This window comes from Ambystoma mexicanum, chromosome 14 (genome assembly GCF_040938575.1).
Source record: "Ambystoma mexicanum isolate Mex_15411 chromosome 14, UKY_AmexF1_1, whole genome shotgun sequence".
In the NCBI taxonomy this organism is placed as follows: Eukaryota; Metazoa; Chordata; class Amphibia; order Caudata; family Ambystomatidae; genus Ambystoma; species Ambystoma mexicanum.
In genome coordinates this window covers 197591403-197607470 of record NC_090940.1, presented here as the reverse complement: position 1 = coordinate 197607470, position 16068 = coordinate 197591403, and the positions used below count along the sequence as shown (strand labels likewise).

General features: G+C 47.8%; 1 protein-coding gene across 2 annotated transcripts in view; it reads left to right on the top strand.

Annotated features, from left to right (window-relative positions):
- The window catches only part of DHRS7 (dehydrogenase/reductase 7), a 399399-nt gene that overhangs the window by 95361 nt on the left and 287970 nt on the right, over window positions 1–16068 (top strand). For both annotated transcript variants that reach the window (XM_069638906.1, XM_069638905.1), the window contains exon 3: window positions 3982–4088. In XM_069638906.1, coding sequence (XP_069495007.1) covers window positions 3982–4088 — 107 coding nt within the window. The remainder of the gene's footprint in view (window positions 1–3981; window positions 4089–16068) is intronic.

The following is a 16068-nucleotide window of genomic DNA, read 5'->3' as shown; positions in this document are numbered from 1 at the left end:
ACTATTATTTAAGCCACGCCTGTACGTTTTGCCGGCGCTTCTGAATCTTGTATTCTAGCGGCTTGCTTTCTCTCGTATCCAGGTTCTTGTCCTTTTTGCCTTGTTTTCCTGTTTCTCGACCTCGGACTGCCTCCGGACCTGCATTGCTTACCCCTTTGTACTTTTGCTGCCAGCCCTGCTCATCGACCTCGGATCGTCCACGGACCTGCATTGCTTACCCCTTTGTACTTTTGCTGCCAGCCCTGCTCATCGACCTCGGATCGTCCACGGTCCTGCATTGTTTACTCCTTGTACTTTTGCTGCCAGCTCTGCTCTTCGACCTCGGACCGTCCACGGACCTGCCCTGCTACTCATTTGTACTGTCTCCCGCTTACCGTTCTTTCTCCTGCATTTGGAACTCTGCACCATTGGTACACAGACTAGAGACTGCCTTTAATGTACCTTTAGGCGTCCTCGTGCCGTCGGGTTAGATTTTGCTCTTTGGACATTCAGCTTGGATCTTCACCCTCCTTTCGTTTTGGGTTTGCCACTACCTCTTCCACCTTACTTCTTATTCCTTCCTGGTGATATTCAGAGATTCTGAAGAACCGCACAGGTTAGTGGTTGGTTTCTATTTTGATGTCTGCATTTTTGGCATAGAGTCGCATCAGTGTGATTATTGCTCTTATTGCAGCTGTCTGGGGGTTTTGCCTGTCCACCTTGAGAAGGCATCTCGTTCCAGTATCCTGTTCCATGCGGTTCTGGATTCTTCATTGGCATTCCATCTTTCCGCCAATCAATTGTTCTGGTTGTTCATTGTACTGACTAGTTTGGTAGATTGGCGAGAAGAATTCCTCGGCTACACTACGAGGGCAAGAGCGCTACTGACAGACGGCGTCAATGACCTCGCACCCTGCCTGGCAGCCGAGGAGCCCGAACCAACGGCGCTCCCAGTGCCCGCGGACTCGCAGTGCTTTGCCTTTTGTTGGGCCCCCGTCGCCGGAGCGCACTCAAAGGTCTTAGAAGACCGCTCAGACTTCTTCTCACCCGCTGCTGGGCTCTTCGCATCCACCCAATCAGCGAGTCGTTTACGACAGTCCTTCATGGTCCGGACGGACATGTTCTTGCAGAACGCACAGTTCTCCACGTGCGACCTGTCGGAGTGCAGGCAGTAGAGGCACCGAGAGTACTCATCCTCCTTAAAGACATTCTGCAGTCCACATCCTGGGCAGTTCCTAAACAGCTTGGATCCAGTGGGTGTCGAATCTCCTTTGTCCTGGGCCATGTCCACGTGGGGTAGGCCTCAAAGATCTTCCGGAATCCTCCAAGAAGTGGAATTCGACGAAAATTCGCCCTTGAGGGGCGTAGAAATTTCCGAAAGAGGTCCCCGTTGATCAGAAGAAGAAACGGTGGAGCTTGAGGCTCGAATTGACCGAAAAATAAAGAGTAAACTCTTTGAAAAAACGCAACACGCAGTAAAAGCTCGAGAGCTAAGCACGAGGACTCCCAACACTTGAACGTGCGGTAAAAATCATGAGCATGTGAATCCATGCCAGACCCATGCTGGAGAACAACAGTAACAGGTAAGTAACTTGTTCCCTACTCTCTACAATACTCCCATTCATGTAGCATTCAATACATACACTTCAAACAGGCCAGACATATTGTGCTTTTTCGTAACAATGACCTATGTGAAGTCCCCATAAAGTCTCAAATGTCATGAAATAGCAATTTGAGGGTACTAATTGAAGGAACATCATGTCAAACCGCAAGTTTAAAAATCAGGGCACATTCTGAGGGTCAGTTTAAAAGAAATTCAAATTGCAAGCAGCGGACCTCCAAAGTTAGCACTTGTTGCCTGCATGCAATGTTTAACTTTGTTGCAAGGCGAAGTGGAAAACTGAAGAGTAAAACCATGGTAAAATTGCCTTAACTCTCAGTTTTACTGTCTTGTAAAAAAGTAAATACTGCCTGCAAATTACACTCTACAGATTGCATTTGCAAATAGATTCCTATTGAATCTGTCTGCTCTTCAGCAGATGCTCAATCGAGGTGGATTCCATAGGAAAAAATGTACAAATGAGACGGAAGAGGAAAGTGCTGCCCTGGTGTAAACTCTGTTCTGTGTCCCTCCTCCACTTTGTGTGCTCGTGGAAATGGGCATGTAAAAGCATTACCGTATGCTTTTAGGCCTCCATTTCATGCTCCGCAGGTTAGAAAACAGCCCCCCGATGTGTGATGCAGATCACAAAATGTAAATCATCTACGTACTTAATGGCCAGAGGGTGTGAGCACTGAGGACGTTTTGAGGTTTGGAGTAAATGCCATTTGAATATCCCTCCCTGAAAATGCAACATTGAGAAACCCATGTGCTTCTTAAACTTTCTACTGCTGTGCCCCATTCTCTGTTTGCAAAATATGATATGATAAAGGTATGCCTTTTGCAGGGTTCAAAATTAAGATTCAATGAGCAGGAGCTGAAACCAGCTCTTGGGTATCAGGCATCACCAAGTAGGCAGGAGCTACCAATGGGGAGCCAAGTGCGAGTACCCAACGCACCGCAAATCTAACTTCCACGAGATGCACACATTTTGGATAATTCATTGTATTCAAATGTGTACTAGATGTGCCCTATTTCTTCTTCATAAGCATTTTCAAATACTCTTAAATTAATGTCACATATGCATGTCTGTAGGTCACAAGTTGGTCTGGGGAGCTAAAAGTAGCTGTTGGTTTTAAGCTAACCAGGCTCTCCTAGGCTAGAAGCAGGAGCTAAATAGATCCCCTCAATTTCGAACCCTGCTTTTGACAAAACCGGGAGTACTTGTTTGCAATTGAGAGTTATAGCATTGTACGATTTATACATTAAAAATACCTTTTTATAGAGGTATTTCTTTTGCAGGGTTTCGAAAATTAAGATGTTTGTGCCTACTGTTTCCTGTGGACCCACCGTTTTTCTTTTTTTTTCTTTTTTTTCTTTTTTTTATTAAAAATCCTTTTTCCAATTTTACTTCGGCTTTCATTTACTGTGTGTTTGTAGTCCATGTGTTTTTGTGGCTACTTTATTGTGTTTGTTAGCTTTCTTTCTTATCTGTACAAATATTTGTGAAAGTGTGTTTGTATGTTCAGGGTTGGCTCCAGCTCCATAATAGTTGGTGGGCTGAAATCTTGGCCCAAGGTCGGCATACCAGTCTGGGGTGTACTGGTGATGATGAAACCTTACCAACCCCACCCATTCGCCCTGCCCTGCACAGGGCAATGTCCGGCCCTGTACTATCGGTATAGGCGATTTCAGTAGATTGCAGATTTTGCGTTTTTTCAAAAATAGGAAGTTATGAGACAATAAAACATACACAAGGCTTTAGCAGACCCCCACGTGCATGTCGGTTATGGGACCCGTGCAACTCCAGGTGGTACCGCAAGAAGCATTTGTTTTCATCCATATGGCTCTCCATATTGGCAGTAGCCGTGTTGGGGAACCAATTGGTTGAAAACCCTCAAAGAAGTAGCAGTTTCTTCTGGTTACTTGCAATAGTTACTCGTTCATCAAGGTGTAAGGACTTTATGTTATTCACGTTTGTATTTATTCAAAGGTTGTGCCACCCTGGGCAGTTTACGGCTGTTTAAGACGAGCTGGAGGTAAATACAAGCCAAATGGAATGCATTCATAAACCAAGCGGCCCAGAGGTGTTTTCTGAATTTCGTTTTGGTAGAACTGATTTTGGTGTGGAGAGAAGGTGCATGAACAAATTGTACCTTTGCAAAATGTAGAAATGCAGACACTCCGGGCCTGATTTACAAAGCAAATGGGATTGTGCCATTGTAAATAGTTTATTTTAAATCAGGCCCTTAATCTTCCCAGTACATAGCTGAATATATTTATTGTATGCCCACTGAGAGATATGTTTGCCCTTTTGACATGTCCTGCTATTGATGTAGTTTTAGAAATCAAAAAAGCTGCAGGATATTTATGTTTATGATGTACTGTTTGCTTTGCTTTAGAGATCAGCCTACTGGAAGATCGTGATGTGCTTGTTCTGCCCCTTGACTTGGTGAAAATGGACTCCCATGAACCTGCAACAAAAGCAGTTCTTCAGCACTTTGGTCGAGTAAGTGGTATTCTTTTAATATACCCCTACATGCAACACATAAGTGGGTGCATACATAAAACAATTTCTAGGCTTGTTTAATTTTTATAGGAAGTTCATTCCCAATTTCGCATTTCTTATACTGCCCATTACCGGATTACTGTAATAATGGTCTAGAAAACCCCAGTTCAAGCGGTAATGGTAGGCCGGGAAATCCCAGACTCAAAAAAAAAAAGAAATTGTCAAGTAAATGGGAAAGCCCGCTTTATTAACAATCCACATAAACCAGGGACAGCATACAAGCAAAATATTCTTGGCGCTCTCGAGCCTTCACAAGCATAACAGTGGTTTAAAAACAGAAAATACGTCATCATTGATGTCACATCTCAATCTTGGTCACAAAAGCATTCGGGACGCTGGGCGTGGCTTGGAGCGCCGATGAAGCGGCTGCTCCTGTGAGAACCTCTGTGCCGGGCCCGTCAAAAAAGAAGAAATCCATGGAGTTGGGCATCGAATCAAGGGTCCCCCGTCGCATCACACAATGGGAGGATCTGGGGCATTCGGATGGCAGGTTTGAGGGGCCGCGGTGCCCGGGGGACCGTGAATCCCCTCCGACAGCCTTGCGCGCCAGGAGCGGCGAAAAGCAAGATGGCGGCTGGGGATTCGCACTGATGTGGTCCCCGGACACAAGACCTCAGCCCTGGCGGGTGCCTGCCTTCTGGTACACAGCCAGCAACATCGCCCTAAACAGGGACTTCCCCTCCTCCTCCCTTCCTGGGGCGCCCCGGCCCACTCATCTGCCCCCCCCCCGGCTACCGGACGCCTGGCGATTTCTGGCTGCCCCCACAGCGCTTAACCACCCGCTGCTGTAGCGGAGTCCTCCCCTGCACCTGCACTCCACCCAACGGGAGCACCGTATAAAGGCCCTGAACACCCACCAACCCGAAGAGCCGCTAAGGATAGGCCCAGTGATCTCCACTCAGCGGCCCCTGCTGCTTAAAACCAACACCTCGGCACCCCCCCCCCGCCAGGAACCACTATGGCTAAGCAATCAAAGGCCAACAAGAAACAAGAATGCGGACATCTCCACAATGCTACTGGCAACCGACCAGACCAAGAAAACTGACACCCCCCTCAAAATGGCCCCACAAAAGACAGCGGATGATAAAGAATCCCTAGCAACCAAAGAAGATATCCAGGCCTTTATGGCGGACATCAAAACCGAGTTCAGATCATGCATGATGGAACTCACTACAAAGCTTGAACATACCAACCAAAGGGTCACAGAAGTGGAACAGCGCATAGGGGAAATTGAAGATGGTTCTCAGGACCAGTCAACATCAATGGGGGAGATCCAACGCTCAATACAGTCCCTGCAAGATGGGTGTGAGATTCTTGAGTTTAAACAGGAGGACTTGGAAAACAGGGCTCGCCGCAACAATCTCCAAATCTGGGGTGTTCAACCTCTGTTTCGGACAAAGATCTCCCCGAATACGTGGGGAACTTTTTTCAAGCCCTACTCCCCCACCTTGACAAATCGTTGCTTCTACTGGACTGAACTCACAGGCTGCGCCATCGAAGAGGGGTGACAAGACTCCCCTCCTGATGTGATAACCAGAGTGCACTTCTTCACAACTAAGGAAGCCATCTCGGAGATAAGCCGCACCCGAGATGAACTATCCTTCCAGAGGTCCCCTCTTCAGATCTACCAGGACTCACTTTACAAAAGAGAAAAGCCCTCCGCCCTCTCACCCTTCTCCTCCAAAAATGCCAGATCCGATACAGGTGGCTCTTTCCTACAGCTCTTCAGTTCACCCACAGCGGAACCCTCCGGAGAATTACCCATCTGGAGGACGCTGAGAAAATTTTACACTCCGGCTCCCCGGATGGCGCCTCAGCGTGCACAGTAGCCAATGACATCGATGAAGCCCCAGCCTCCCCAACAAAAGCCAAGGGGGCCTCGTGGTCTCGAGATACAGAAAAAGGAAATGAATACCTGCGTGCTCCCCGCGCACCTCCGGCAAGCCTTCGCCCTTCACGGGTCCTCTGGGACCCCCGGATTACTCTCCCGAAAACACCAACTCCTCAGCCTCTAAAACGATGCCTGCCGACGAGCCCTCCATGGCTCATGCCCATTTCCGAGGTACAGACCATCGATGAGTCCTTGGAATTACTTTTTCATGCAGTTGCCAGACCCCGCCACGTTGGCGGAGTGCATGGATACGGCCAAACTGGCCATGGGTGGGGTCTGTTTCTGAATCCCTGGACCCCTCCATGTTGTACAAGTTGGGGCTCTCCCGTTGGAGGCTCCTTTAAAAGTTCAGAAGCAGAGCGATCAGCAGTTGCAACCCCGCTATAATGGCGGCTAGTCCTCCTCCCCCCGCCGTGATCGATCCCCCGGGCTCCTGGACTCTCCGATTCATCTCCCTCAACGTCAAGGGCCTGAACTCCCCAGCTAAATGCAAGTCGACCATCCAACGACTCCTAGACGAAGACACAGGTGTAGCCTTACTGCAAGAGACCCACCTGCTCCCGGGGGATTTTGGCAGCCTTCGATCTAAAGACTTCCCACTGCAGTTCTGGGCCTCGGGTGGCACCAAAAAAGGAGGATCGGCGATCCTCTTCAGGAGAGGTCTAGACCCACAAATCCTAAAGACCACAATGGGCCCAGAGGGCCGCTATGTGGCAATTAAATGCCTCCTATTGGGACAACTCTACACTCTGGTCTCCGCATACGCTCCTAACGTGGGCCAGACGGCCTTCTATGACTCCTTGGGCAGGGCCCTCTCATCCTTCTCAGAAGGGCTGAAGGTGATTGGAGGCGACTTCAATGGAGTTCCGGACCCTACGAAAGACGAGTCACACCCCCCTCCTGTAAAGACCTTAACACAGCCCTGGGAATCCTGCGCCTCTTGTGGTGGACACCTGGAGGGTGCTCCATCCCACGGAAAGGGACTTTTCATTTTACTCATACATCCACAGGACCTTCTCCAGCATTGACCTCCTCCTAACCTCACCGCAAACTCTGGCCTATGTCAACGACATTTCGATTGGAACATGCACTCTATCGGACCATGTACCCATAATCCTGGAACTTTGAGCCCACCAGGCTGCACCCCCTCCACCGCGCCGCTGGGCTCTATTTGACCCAATCCTCAACGACATGCCCCTGAGAGATGTAGTTGCCTCTACGATCCGTAACTTCAAGGAAAACCCCAACAAAGACACCTCCCCGGCGACTACATGGGATGCTATGAAAGCGGTGGTCCGGGGGGAACTCATCGCCCAGGGAGCTGCATATCCTAAAGCTAGGCGCCAAACCCGCCTCACCCTGGAGAAGGAGCTCCAAGAAGCAGAAAAAACACACAAGTTGAAGGGATGGTCCCTGAAGACACAACGGGCGATCCATACTGCCCGAAACAAAATCGAGGCACACTACGCCGAACACACAGCTCATCTCCTAGCCAAGGCGAAACAATTTTACTACGCTAAAAACAACAAAGCGAATAAACTGTTAGTGAGCAAACTAGCTAAGGCAAGACGGACCAACACCATCACTGGGCTACGGGACTCCCAAGGTAGGGTCCACTATGCAGAGCGGGAGAAACAACAACTAGCGGCGGACCACCTGGCTCAAGTGATGTCCCCCACTCCCAGAGACTGAAACAAACAACGGGAGTACCTACAAAAGGCGACGCTGCCCCACCTGAAGGAGGCAGCCCGAACAACACTCGACACACCTATCACATTCGAGGTAGTTGAGGAGGTCATTAAAAGCCTTAGAGCACGGGTCCCGGGCCCCATGGGTTCTCAGCACGATTTTATAAACTCTTCCGACTACAACTGGTGGCCCCTATGGTCGCCCTCTTTAACTCCTTCAGGGTCACCGGCACGGTCACCCCCTCGATGGCCGGATCCATCATGATCCCGCTGCCCAAGCCGGGAAAAGACCCAGCCTCGTACAGACCCATCGCCTTGATGAACATTGACGCTAACATTTACTCAAAAATCCTGGCCAACCGCCTTACAGCCATCCTACCTGAAATAATCCGCCCGGACAAATCTGGCTTTATCGTCAATAGATCTACGGCAGACAATGTCCGCAGAGCCCTGAACCTGATTGATCTTACAACCCGGAAATCGCAGAGACTAATCCTGGTGGCCCTGGACGCTGTCAAAGCGTTTGACAGGGTGGACTGGACCTTTATGAGCCAAACAATGGAAGCCTTCCACATTGGACCCATGTTCCAGAAGATGGTCTTAGCGAACTATCAAGCTCCAAAAACCCTTCTTAGAGTCAACGGTGCCCCTTTCCGCCCCGATATCGCTTGGCTGCGGGACCAGGCAGGGATGCCCTCTATCCCCATTACTGTTTGCCTTGGTGATGGAGCCATTCGCCCAGAGGATCAGAGCCAACCTCCACATCAAAGGCCCTCAGACTGGCCTCACACAATATAAATTAGCCCTTTACGCAGACAACGTCCTGCTCACCCTCACAGAACCCGCTCGCTCCCTGCACCACGCCCTGACAGAAATAGACAACTACGGGGAAGTCACATACTTCTCCATTAATTACCACAAGTCAGTAGCTTTGGGGTCTGGCCTGTCGCCGGCGACTGGGAGGCACTTGCCTCACTATGACCCGTACAATGGAGAGAAAACGCGATTCCCCTACCTGGCAGTCCAGATCCCGGCGGACCTTAAAACGGTTTATCAAGAAAACTTCCCCCCACTCTTTCGTGAATTGGAAAAAGACCTGAAGAGGTGGGCTCTCCCTGATGGGGCTCATCAAAGCGAGCAAGATGAATCTCCTCCCTAGATTTTTGTATGCATGCTCCACTCTCCCCGTAACAATTCCGCCGGCCGCCCTCCAGGGACTCCAGAGGAAACTACTTCAATTCATCTGGAAGGGCAAAAAGACCCAAATTCCTCTAAGAACAATGCTGGGAAACCCTCGCCTAGGAGGATTAGGAGTACCCGATCTTCAGAACTACCAAATAGCGGCCCAACTAGCCCACATTCACGCCTGGCTAATATCTTCGGGGTGCCCCCGATGGGTGGAGATAGAACAATCCTGACTGCCCATCCCTCTACGTTTTCTCCCACACACTCCACCCCACCTCCGACAAAAGAGACCAATTACTACTCTCCACCAAACACACGCTAAAAGCATGGGACTGGGCACAGCGGCGACAAAAGATCCCGATGGGCCTCAGCCCCTTCTCCCCGGTCTTTATGAACCCCTCTTTTGCCCCCGGAACCAATCCCCACAATTTCAAGAACTGGATAAAAGGAGGCCTAGAGTCACCGGGCCAACTTTTCATGGAAGGTCACCCGCAAACATTTGAACAATGTAAAGAGACCTTCCAGCTAAAAGAAACAGACGGGTTTACCTATATTTTATTAATTATATTAAACTTATTAAACTTCGGAACTGGTGCTCTCACCCGCAAACTCGGCAAGCAGCAACGCGCGTGCCAACACCACTCGAACTAACAGTGCAAGATCTCCCGACCCGGGGAAGGATCTCTGCCCTATACAAACGCTTTTCAGAAGACTTTCTCAGTTCCAAAACCCGAGCAATGGCCCAATGGGAGGCAGACCTAGGGCCCCTGCTAACTGACCAGAATTGGGTGGATATTTGGTCACAAACTCATTCAGCGTCCTCCTGCATCACAAACGGTGAATGTGCATACAAACTCCTACTACGGTGGTACTATCCCCCTTAAGGTTTCATTATATAAACCAGGCCTTGAGCCCCACCTCTTGAAAACTATGTGGACAGCTGGGGTCCTTCTACCACATGTGGTGGTCATGCCCAAAGGTACAACTCTTCTGGTCCCAATTCGTGACCACAGTCTCAGACATCACCCAGAGGACACTCCCACTGGAACCTGAAACCATTCTTTTGGGGGCCCCAGTCCCGGGATGCTACACAAGATCAGGAACAAAGGCCACACTCCTGACTCAATGCCTCCTAGCAGCGCGGATTGTGGTGGCCCGCACTTGGAAAACCGCTGAGTGACCACTGATGGCGCTGTGGTGGGGGAAGATGTGGGACATTTTGATTGCAGAAAAGATAACAGCGGCTAGAGCCAGGAATCTGCACAGCTTCCAGGACACTGGGCCCCATTCCTAGACTATAACCGGAGGTTCCCGGCCATAACCCACCTACCCCGGAACACTGTGAGAATTCTGGAAGGGACGGAAACTAACCGAGCGGAAGAAACATAGGAGGGGGGTGGGAGGGGTTGTGGGATAAAAAAACTCTACAAATAGGAACAATAAGGGTTAGTCTTCTCATCGGCTATATTCTATCTGATGGCCCCACCTGAGACCACCTCTAAATTGATATTAGAGAATACATGTCATCTTTAAAGGAGTTCATTGGTTAATAAACATACACTAGGCGGCGCAACATTAAGAGTTTCAGTTGGTTGGCACCTTACGTTCCAACCTTGAGCAATTGACAGGCCATCAACACATGACCCAGAAATGGGAGTAGGGGGGGAGAAACCCAAGACCTGCTTTCTTCTAATTAAATAAGACACTATTTCCTATCCCTAAGCCAGGATCCAGATTTTCCTTTTGTATTTGACCTTGCTAGGCGCGTTGGTTCTTGAGAATATGTGAGGAGTCGAGGCAGGTGCGGGTCTGTGTCTGGCCTTAATGAATAGGCACTTTTCTTGAATTATGGGTCACATGTGAGGGGACCATGTTCTGAATTATTTCACCCTGCATTTATTGAGTTTTTAGATAATATCAACGCAAGTGTTATCACTTCTCTAACCACTAGGGACTTGGTTGATCCGTTCCTTGTGTAGTTTTAGCTTCTAATTCGTCACTACCTGCCAGTCAAAGTCTGGTCTTTCTTCAATTAATTTAACAGAAATAGGTCTTGTGCCTTGAGAATTGTTATCTCATGTTCTCTTTCGCAACCATCCAAACCCTCCCTAATCTTTCAATAACCTTTAAAAAGAGGCCACACAGCTCCTTCCCACGCCCTGCATGGCTCTGTTTCAACAAATTCAGCAGTTTTGAGTCTTATGAAGCTTTGAAGCCTTCACCCATTCTATTGCGTGCTGCGACATCCATGTTGACAAAGATTGCTGCATTTTACCCTTGTACTTCAGTGTTAGCAAGCTATATACATATATTGTTTGTGTTGCATTTCAGCTTATACATTGCTTATGTTATTTTCTTTGTGTCTTTATGGTTGCAAGCGATTGCATGTTTAACCTAGTGTCTGTTTTTTCATGGTGAGTACATATCTGCTTCGTGTCTATTGTATGCACGTGTTTCAGTGAACAGGGAGTTTGCTTATTCTTGCCTTCTTTAGTTACATCAGGACCATCTCTTCCTGAATCTGTCCAGGATAAGGCAGTTATGGTCACCTTTGTGCATATCAATTCTCACATTTACGGGGTCGTGGAGTGGCCATAGCTATGAACAAAGTATTAATTTGCCTATCAACATTCCCCTGTCTGGTCGACTCCTTGAACACTTCTTTTTAGGGCACCCACCTCCCCCCAGTAAGGTCTCTTGGGGGTCCATATCTTTGTCACTCGACTCCGGTTGCCTGCATGTTTTATGTGTTCATCCACGCTCCAGTCAAATAGCAGCACTCCCCATCTGGTTTGCAAAATATCCAGCATCCAGTGTAACTGCGCGGGTCTCGGGGATAAGTAAAATGTTTTAACCTGCAGGGACGATAGGGTTTTCCCTTAGATGGGCATGGAGTGAGTCACCAGTTTGGGTATGTTCGTGGGCCGAAGCATTTAGGTCTACTACTTTTTCCATTCCAATTGTTCCTTTGACAGACTTTTTAAACCCATTAAGTGCTTTACTTAGAATGCAGAAGGCCAGTACTATGAATACTACTATATGTAGGAGAGGCATGGCATCACAAGTATGACACTGACACAAAAGATACAATTTGGAAAACCTTTATTAAAGTTTCAACGGGGTTGGAGAAACTCCTAATTTGCTCTATATCCAGGATGGGAGTAGTGTCGACCATTAAATCATAACCAAAACAGTCCCCCCACAGTGTATTTGAAACGGGGGATTCGCCATGGTTCTGTAAGAGTACTTTTATGTCTCCCCGAAAGTCTGAATCTATAAAGCCTGCTAGGATGTCTAGGCCAAACTCCCAGGCCAGATTTTGGGGCCAATCTTATATAACAACCCGCAGAGGGTATTAAGACTATGTCTGTGGGATCATCCCTCTTTTCCCAGGCGGGTTAGTGGCTTCTCGGTTGCTACAACTATCAAAGCCTATGGATTCTTTTGTGGTGGTAGAGGTGTCGGAGGCTCTGTGACTATGTTTCTGGAATTGTAGGGTCCCCCAATTTGTCTCAATTGAGTCCTATCCCACTCCTAGGACCATATGTAGCGGAGGCATGGTATCACAAGTATGACACTGACACAAAAGATACAATTTGTAAAACCTTTAATAAAATTTCAGTGGGGTTGGAGAAACTATTTGCCCTATAGCTAGGATGGGAGTAGTCTCAACCATCAAATCATAAACAAAACAGTCCTAGTTGTGTCTGTCAAATAAAATGGCCTATACTAACAAAAACCTAATGCCTGCCCTACAATTAGTAAAGGAATTGGGAAAAGGATGTATGTGTATAATAGGAAAATCTGTATTTGACAAAGAATAAATGTGGCTGGATTAGCACATGTCAACAGCACGGAATAAGACAGTATCTATAGGCAGGATGACACACTCTGGCTCGGGCTTATCACTAGAGCAGTTCCGAACGGGGATCGAGGCCAGTCTGGCCTTCCATATTGAAGGCTCTGGTTCCAGTTTTTCCCAACTCACGAAATAAAAAGTTCACTCCAGTCCCCCTTTGTCAGGCTCAGACCTCTTTCGAACAATAACAGTTCAACATCGGTCCTCCTCTGCTGGGTTCATACCTATCACAGTTCAACATCACTTGCTGGGGCTCCCTTCCCAAGCCCTTTTACAGTTGGGGTCTCCCTTAAAAGGGGCTCAGACTGCTTTTCAAATGTCGAAGACTTTGCGAGTGTGCAGGGTTTCTTCTTCAGACCACCGCAGGATCACTTTGACTCCGTTTTTAGTATTCAACTCTTCCTCTCCCCTTCTCTCAGGGTTAACTTCGTTCACTATCACTTTTACAGTTCATTCACTTTTATCACTTCAAAAAATGTACCTTTCATGTTAACTTTCGAATGGGCTACTCCTGTTTGCCTGATCTTTATCTTAAAGTTCATTCACAAGTCTGCGTTTCCTCGCATCTCATCCACAAGTGGGTGGCCTTCACTTGCGATATATTGTTGTAAACTTCAATCTTTCTTAGCACACACTGGTCACTTGCCAACTCACTGGCTGTGTGCAAATCTTTCTTTTCGGTTTTCCAATTTGCGAGTCAAGGTTAGTACCACAAGCTTGGCCTAGCCTCCCCAACTCTGCTGTTCACCCGGGAGGGTCACTGGCGTCCACGGGACACAATGCAACCTTCTGATGTGGGGCCTGGCCTTCTCCACATGTCTTTCGTGGCCTTGTGGAGGCAATAACCTCCTGTAGGGAACGCTCGGGGTATTCAACCCGCTGCTCTTGCCCCCGGGTCCGTTGCTCTGCTCCAGTAAGTTCGCCTTTGCCCCAGAAGTTCTGCTCGTACTCGTGTTCCACCTTGCTAAGAGTGTGTCTCTAGGTTCCGCCTTTGATCCGTGCGACGAGAGCTATTTGGAATTGGGTGTATGTGTTTGAAATCAATTGCCTTACTTTGCTTGACCCGATTAGCGGGACATGTCCAGTATTCTGTGCAAGAGTTAGCTTTGTTGCTTTCAGTCACCCTCTTCCTCGGCCTAGTGTTTGTGCAGAAAAAGGGGTGGGGGGATTGGGTCATTGTATCCTAAAAATAGGAGGAGTTGGATGTACAGAAAAGCGGGGAATACTGTGTCTCACCATCAGCTGTCTCACCCCCCACTCCCCGAAGACCCCTCACTCAGGTGATCCTCCCGCACTGGTGCACCCCCGATTGTATGGATCCAAAGGCGATGGCCGTGCCCTGGCCACTTGAGAGAGAGATCTCTGAAGACTAAAGGGTGAGACACCTTCTGCTTTCTAACATATAGCAATCAGTATTTTAAATTCATTGGCCAGCTAGGAGGGTATCCAGGAGAACAGATAATTCCACCAGTCCTCATTTTCAGCTTCATCTGTCTCCTCCACCATTTTTGTGTAGAACTCTGTTAAGGTGACTATGGCCTCTGTGAGGGTCCCATTTTCCTCATCGTGGACTGGTATGCACATGCAGCAGGACGAGACGATTTGTTCTGCACACACACCACCCTCAATGGCTGTTATCTGATGAAGGACTTACCTGTTCTGGAGGGACATCAGCCTTATCGCCCTCAGCTCCTCTTTTATAGCATTAAAACCTATCACCTTTGCATTCAATGTCTCTAACAACTCCATCATGTTATTTTCAGCCATTTTGCAATCGCGGATGCATGCAAACCGGGAGTAATTGGCATTCTGCTGAACAATTTATGTTCATCTGGTATGACATCATAGGTATCTATTGATTTTGCCGAAAAATAGTTTTCGCTTTTTCTGCGTTTAGGGTAAGGGACATTTTCTTCCATAAATAAGCATTCATCTGGGGGAAATTACCAATGTGTAAGTCACCCTCGGGCACCACCAGAGCTGGTGTACTTAATTGTACTATATACATATATTGAACTATATACTATGGAACATAGGCCTCCCCAATCTGGGGGTAGTTGCATGTATGCTTTGGCACCACAAGCCCAATCGTGGTGCATCAGCACTGCTGTTCCTGTTTTCATGCCTGGTACAACAAAAATGTCTTTGCACCCGGTATTCTTTCCAACATTTATTTTGCGATTATTTCAGAAACATAGGGTGGCATTTCTCAGGGGTATTATCTGGACTGGCTCCCCCTCATTATGAACCCATGTGAGTAACTTTATGATTATGGGCCATAGGGCGAGAAATAAATGATTTGCATTTAGCACTAGTTCTTCCCACTGTCCCAGGACCACTAGTATTTTGCCTACCACTAGTCCTTCAGGCCACCCCTCCGGTGTGAGCACAGTTCAATTTATTTGCAATTGACCTCTTTTCCAACGTCCATGTAGTTCCTTCCCATACTTATCATTACACTGAAGCATCTTATTTTTTTTCCCTTTTAATCATCCCTGCCCCATTGGTTTCAGAAGTTATATATCTTAACACCTTGTGCTGTGTTATGGATTTTATCATCATTTTCATCTCTTGTATGTAGTTGTCTTCTCGTGCAGATTTTGCTTTGTTTACCCATACGAGTGACTCCTGTGGCTATAGAAATGTGGGACACGCTCGTGGCATAGGGGATAAGAGAGCATACATAACAGCTCTCATTAGATATCTCTGTCCCCACTCAGGTCATGTGCTGATAACATAAATTGTAAAAAAGGCAGGGAAATGCAAAGTGAAGGTCTTGGCTGGGGTTCTTGAAAGAGTGGAAGATGGCTTTGATTAACAGCAGAGTGAAAGGCGATGCCCCAGGGCAATTCATCTTGAGCGACGGACAGTGCAGGGCCACTCTCAATTTATTTTTTGGCATTAATGTGGCCTTGGATTTGATCCGGGAGCTAAGAGTGATCCCAGGAGTAAACGGTGACCATGCGGTGGTGTCATTGCTCGTAGATATCCAGTTGCTCGAAAGTTGTCCAAAAACAAATGGGGGGATTGGTTTGGAACCACGCAGGAAACAGTATATTTTGGTCTGTCAGAGAACCTCCACAGAGTGTCACAAGGTGCACTTAATGTCCTCAATTATGATATCAATATTTTGGTAGACTTGACCCTTGACGAATTTGAAAATTGGCTAAAGGAGAAGGCAGAGATCACAGGAGCGGTCAGGTGTAATCGTCTGGTCATTCCAGAGAGTGGACACATGAAGACCTTTGATATTTCAATTTGTAATGCGAAGCGTATGTTCAGAAGGTCAATCATAGG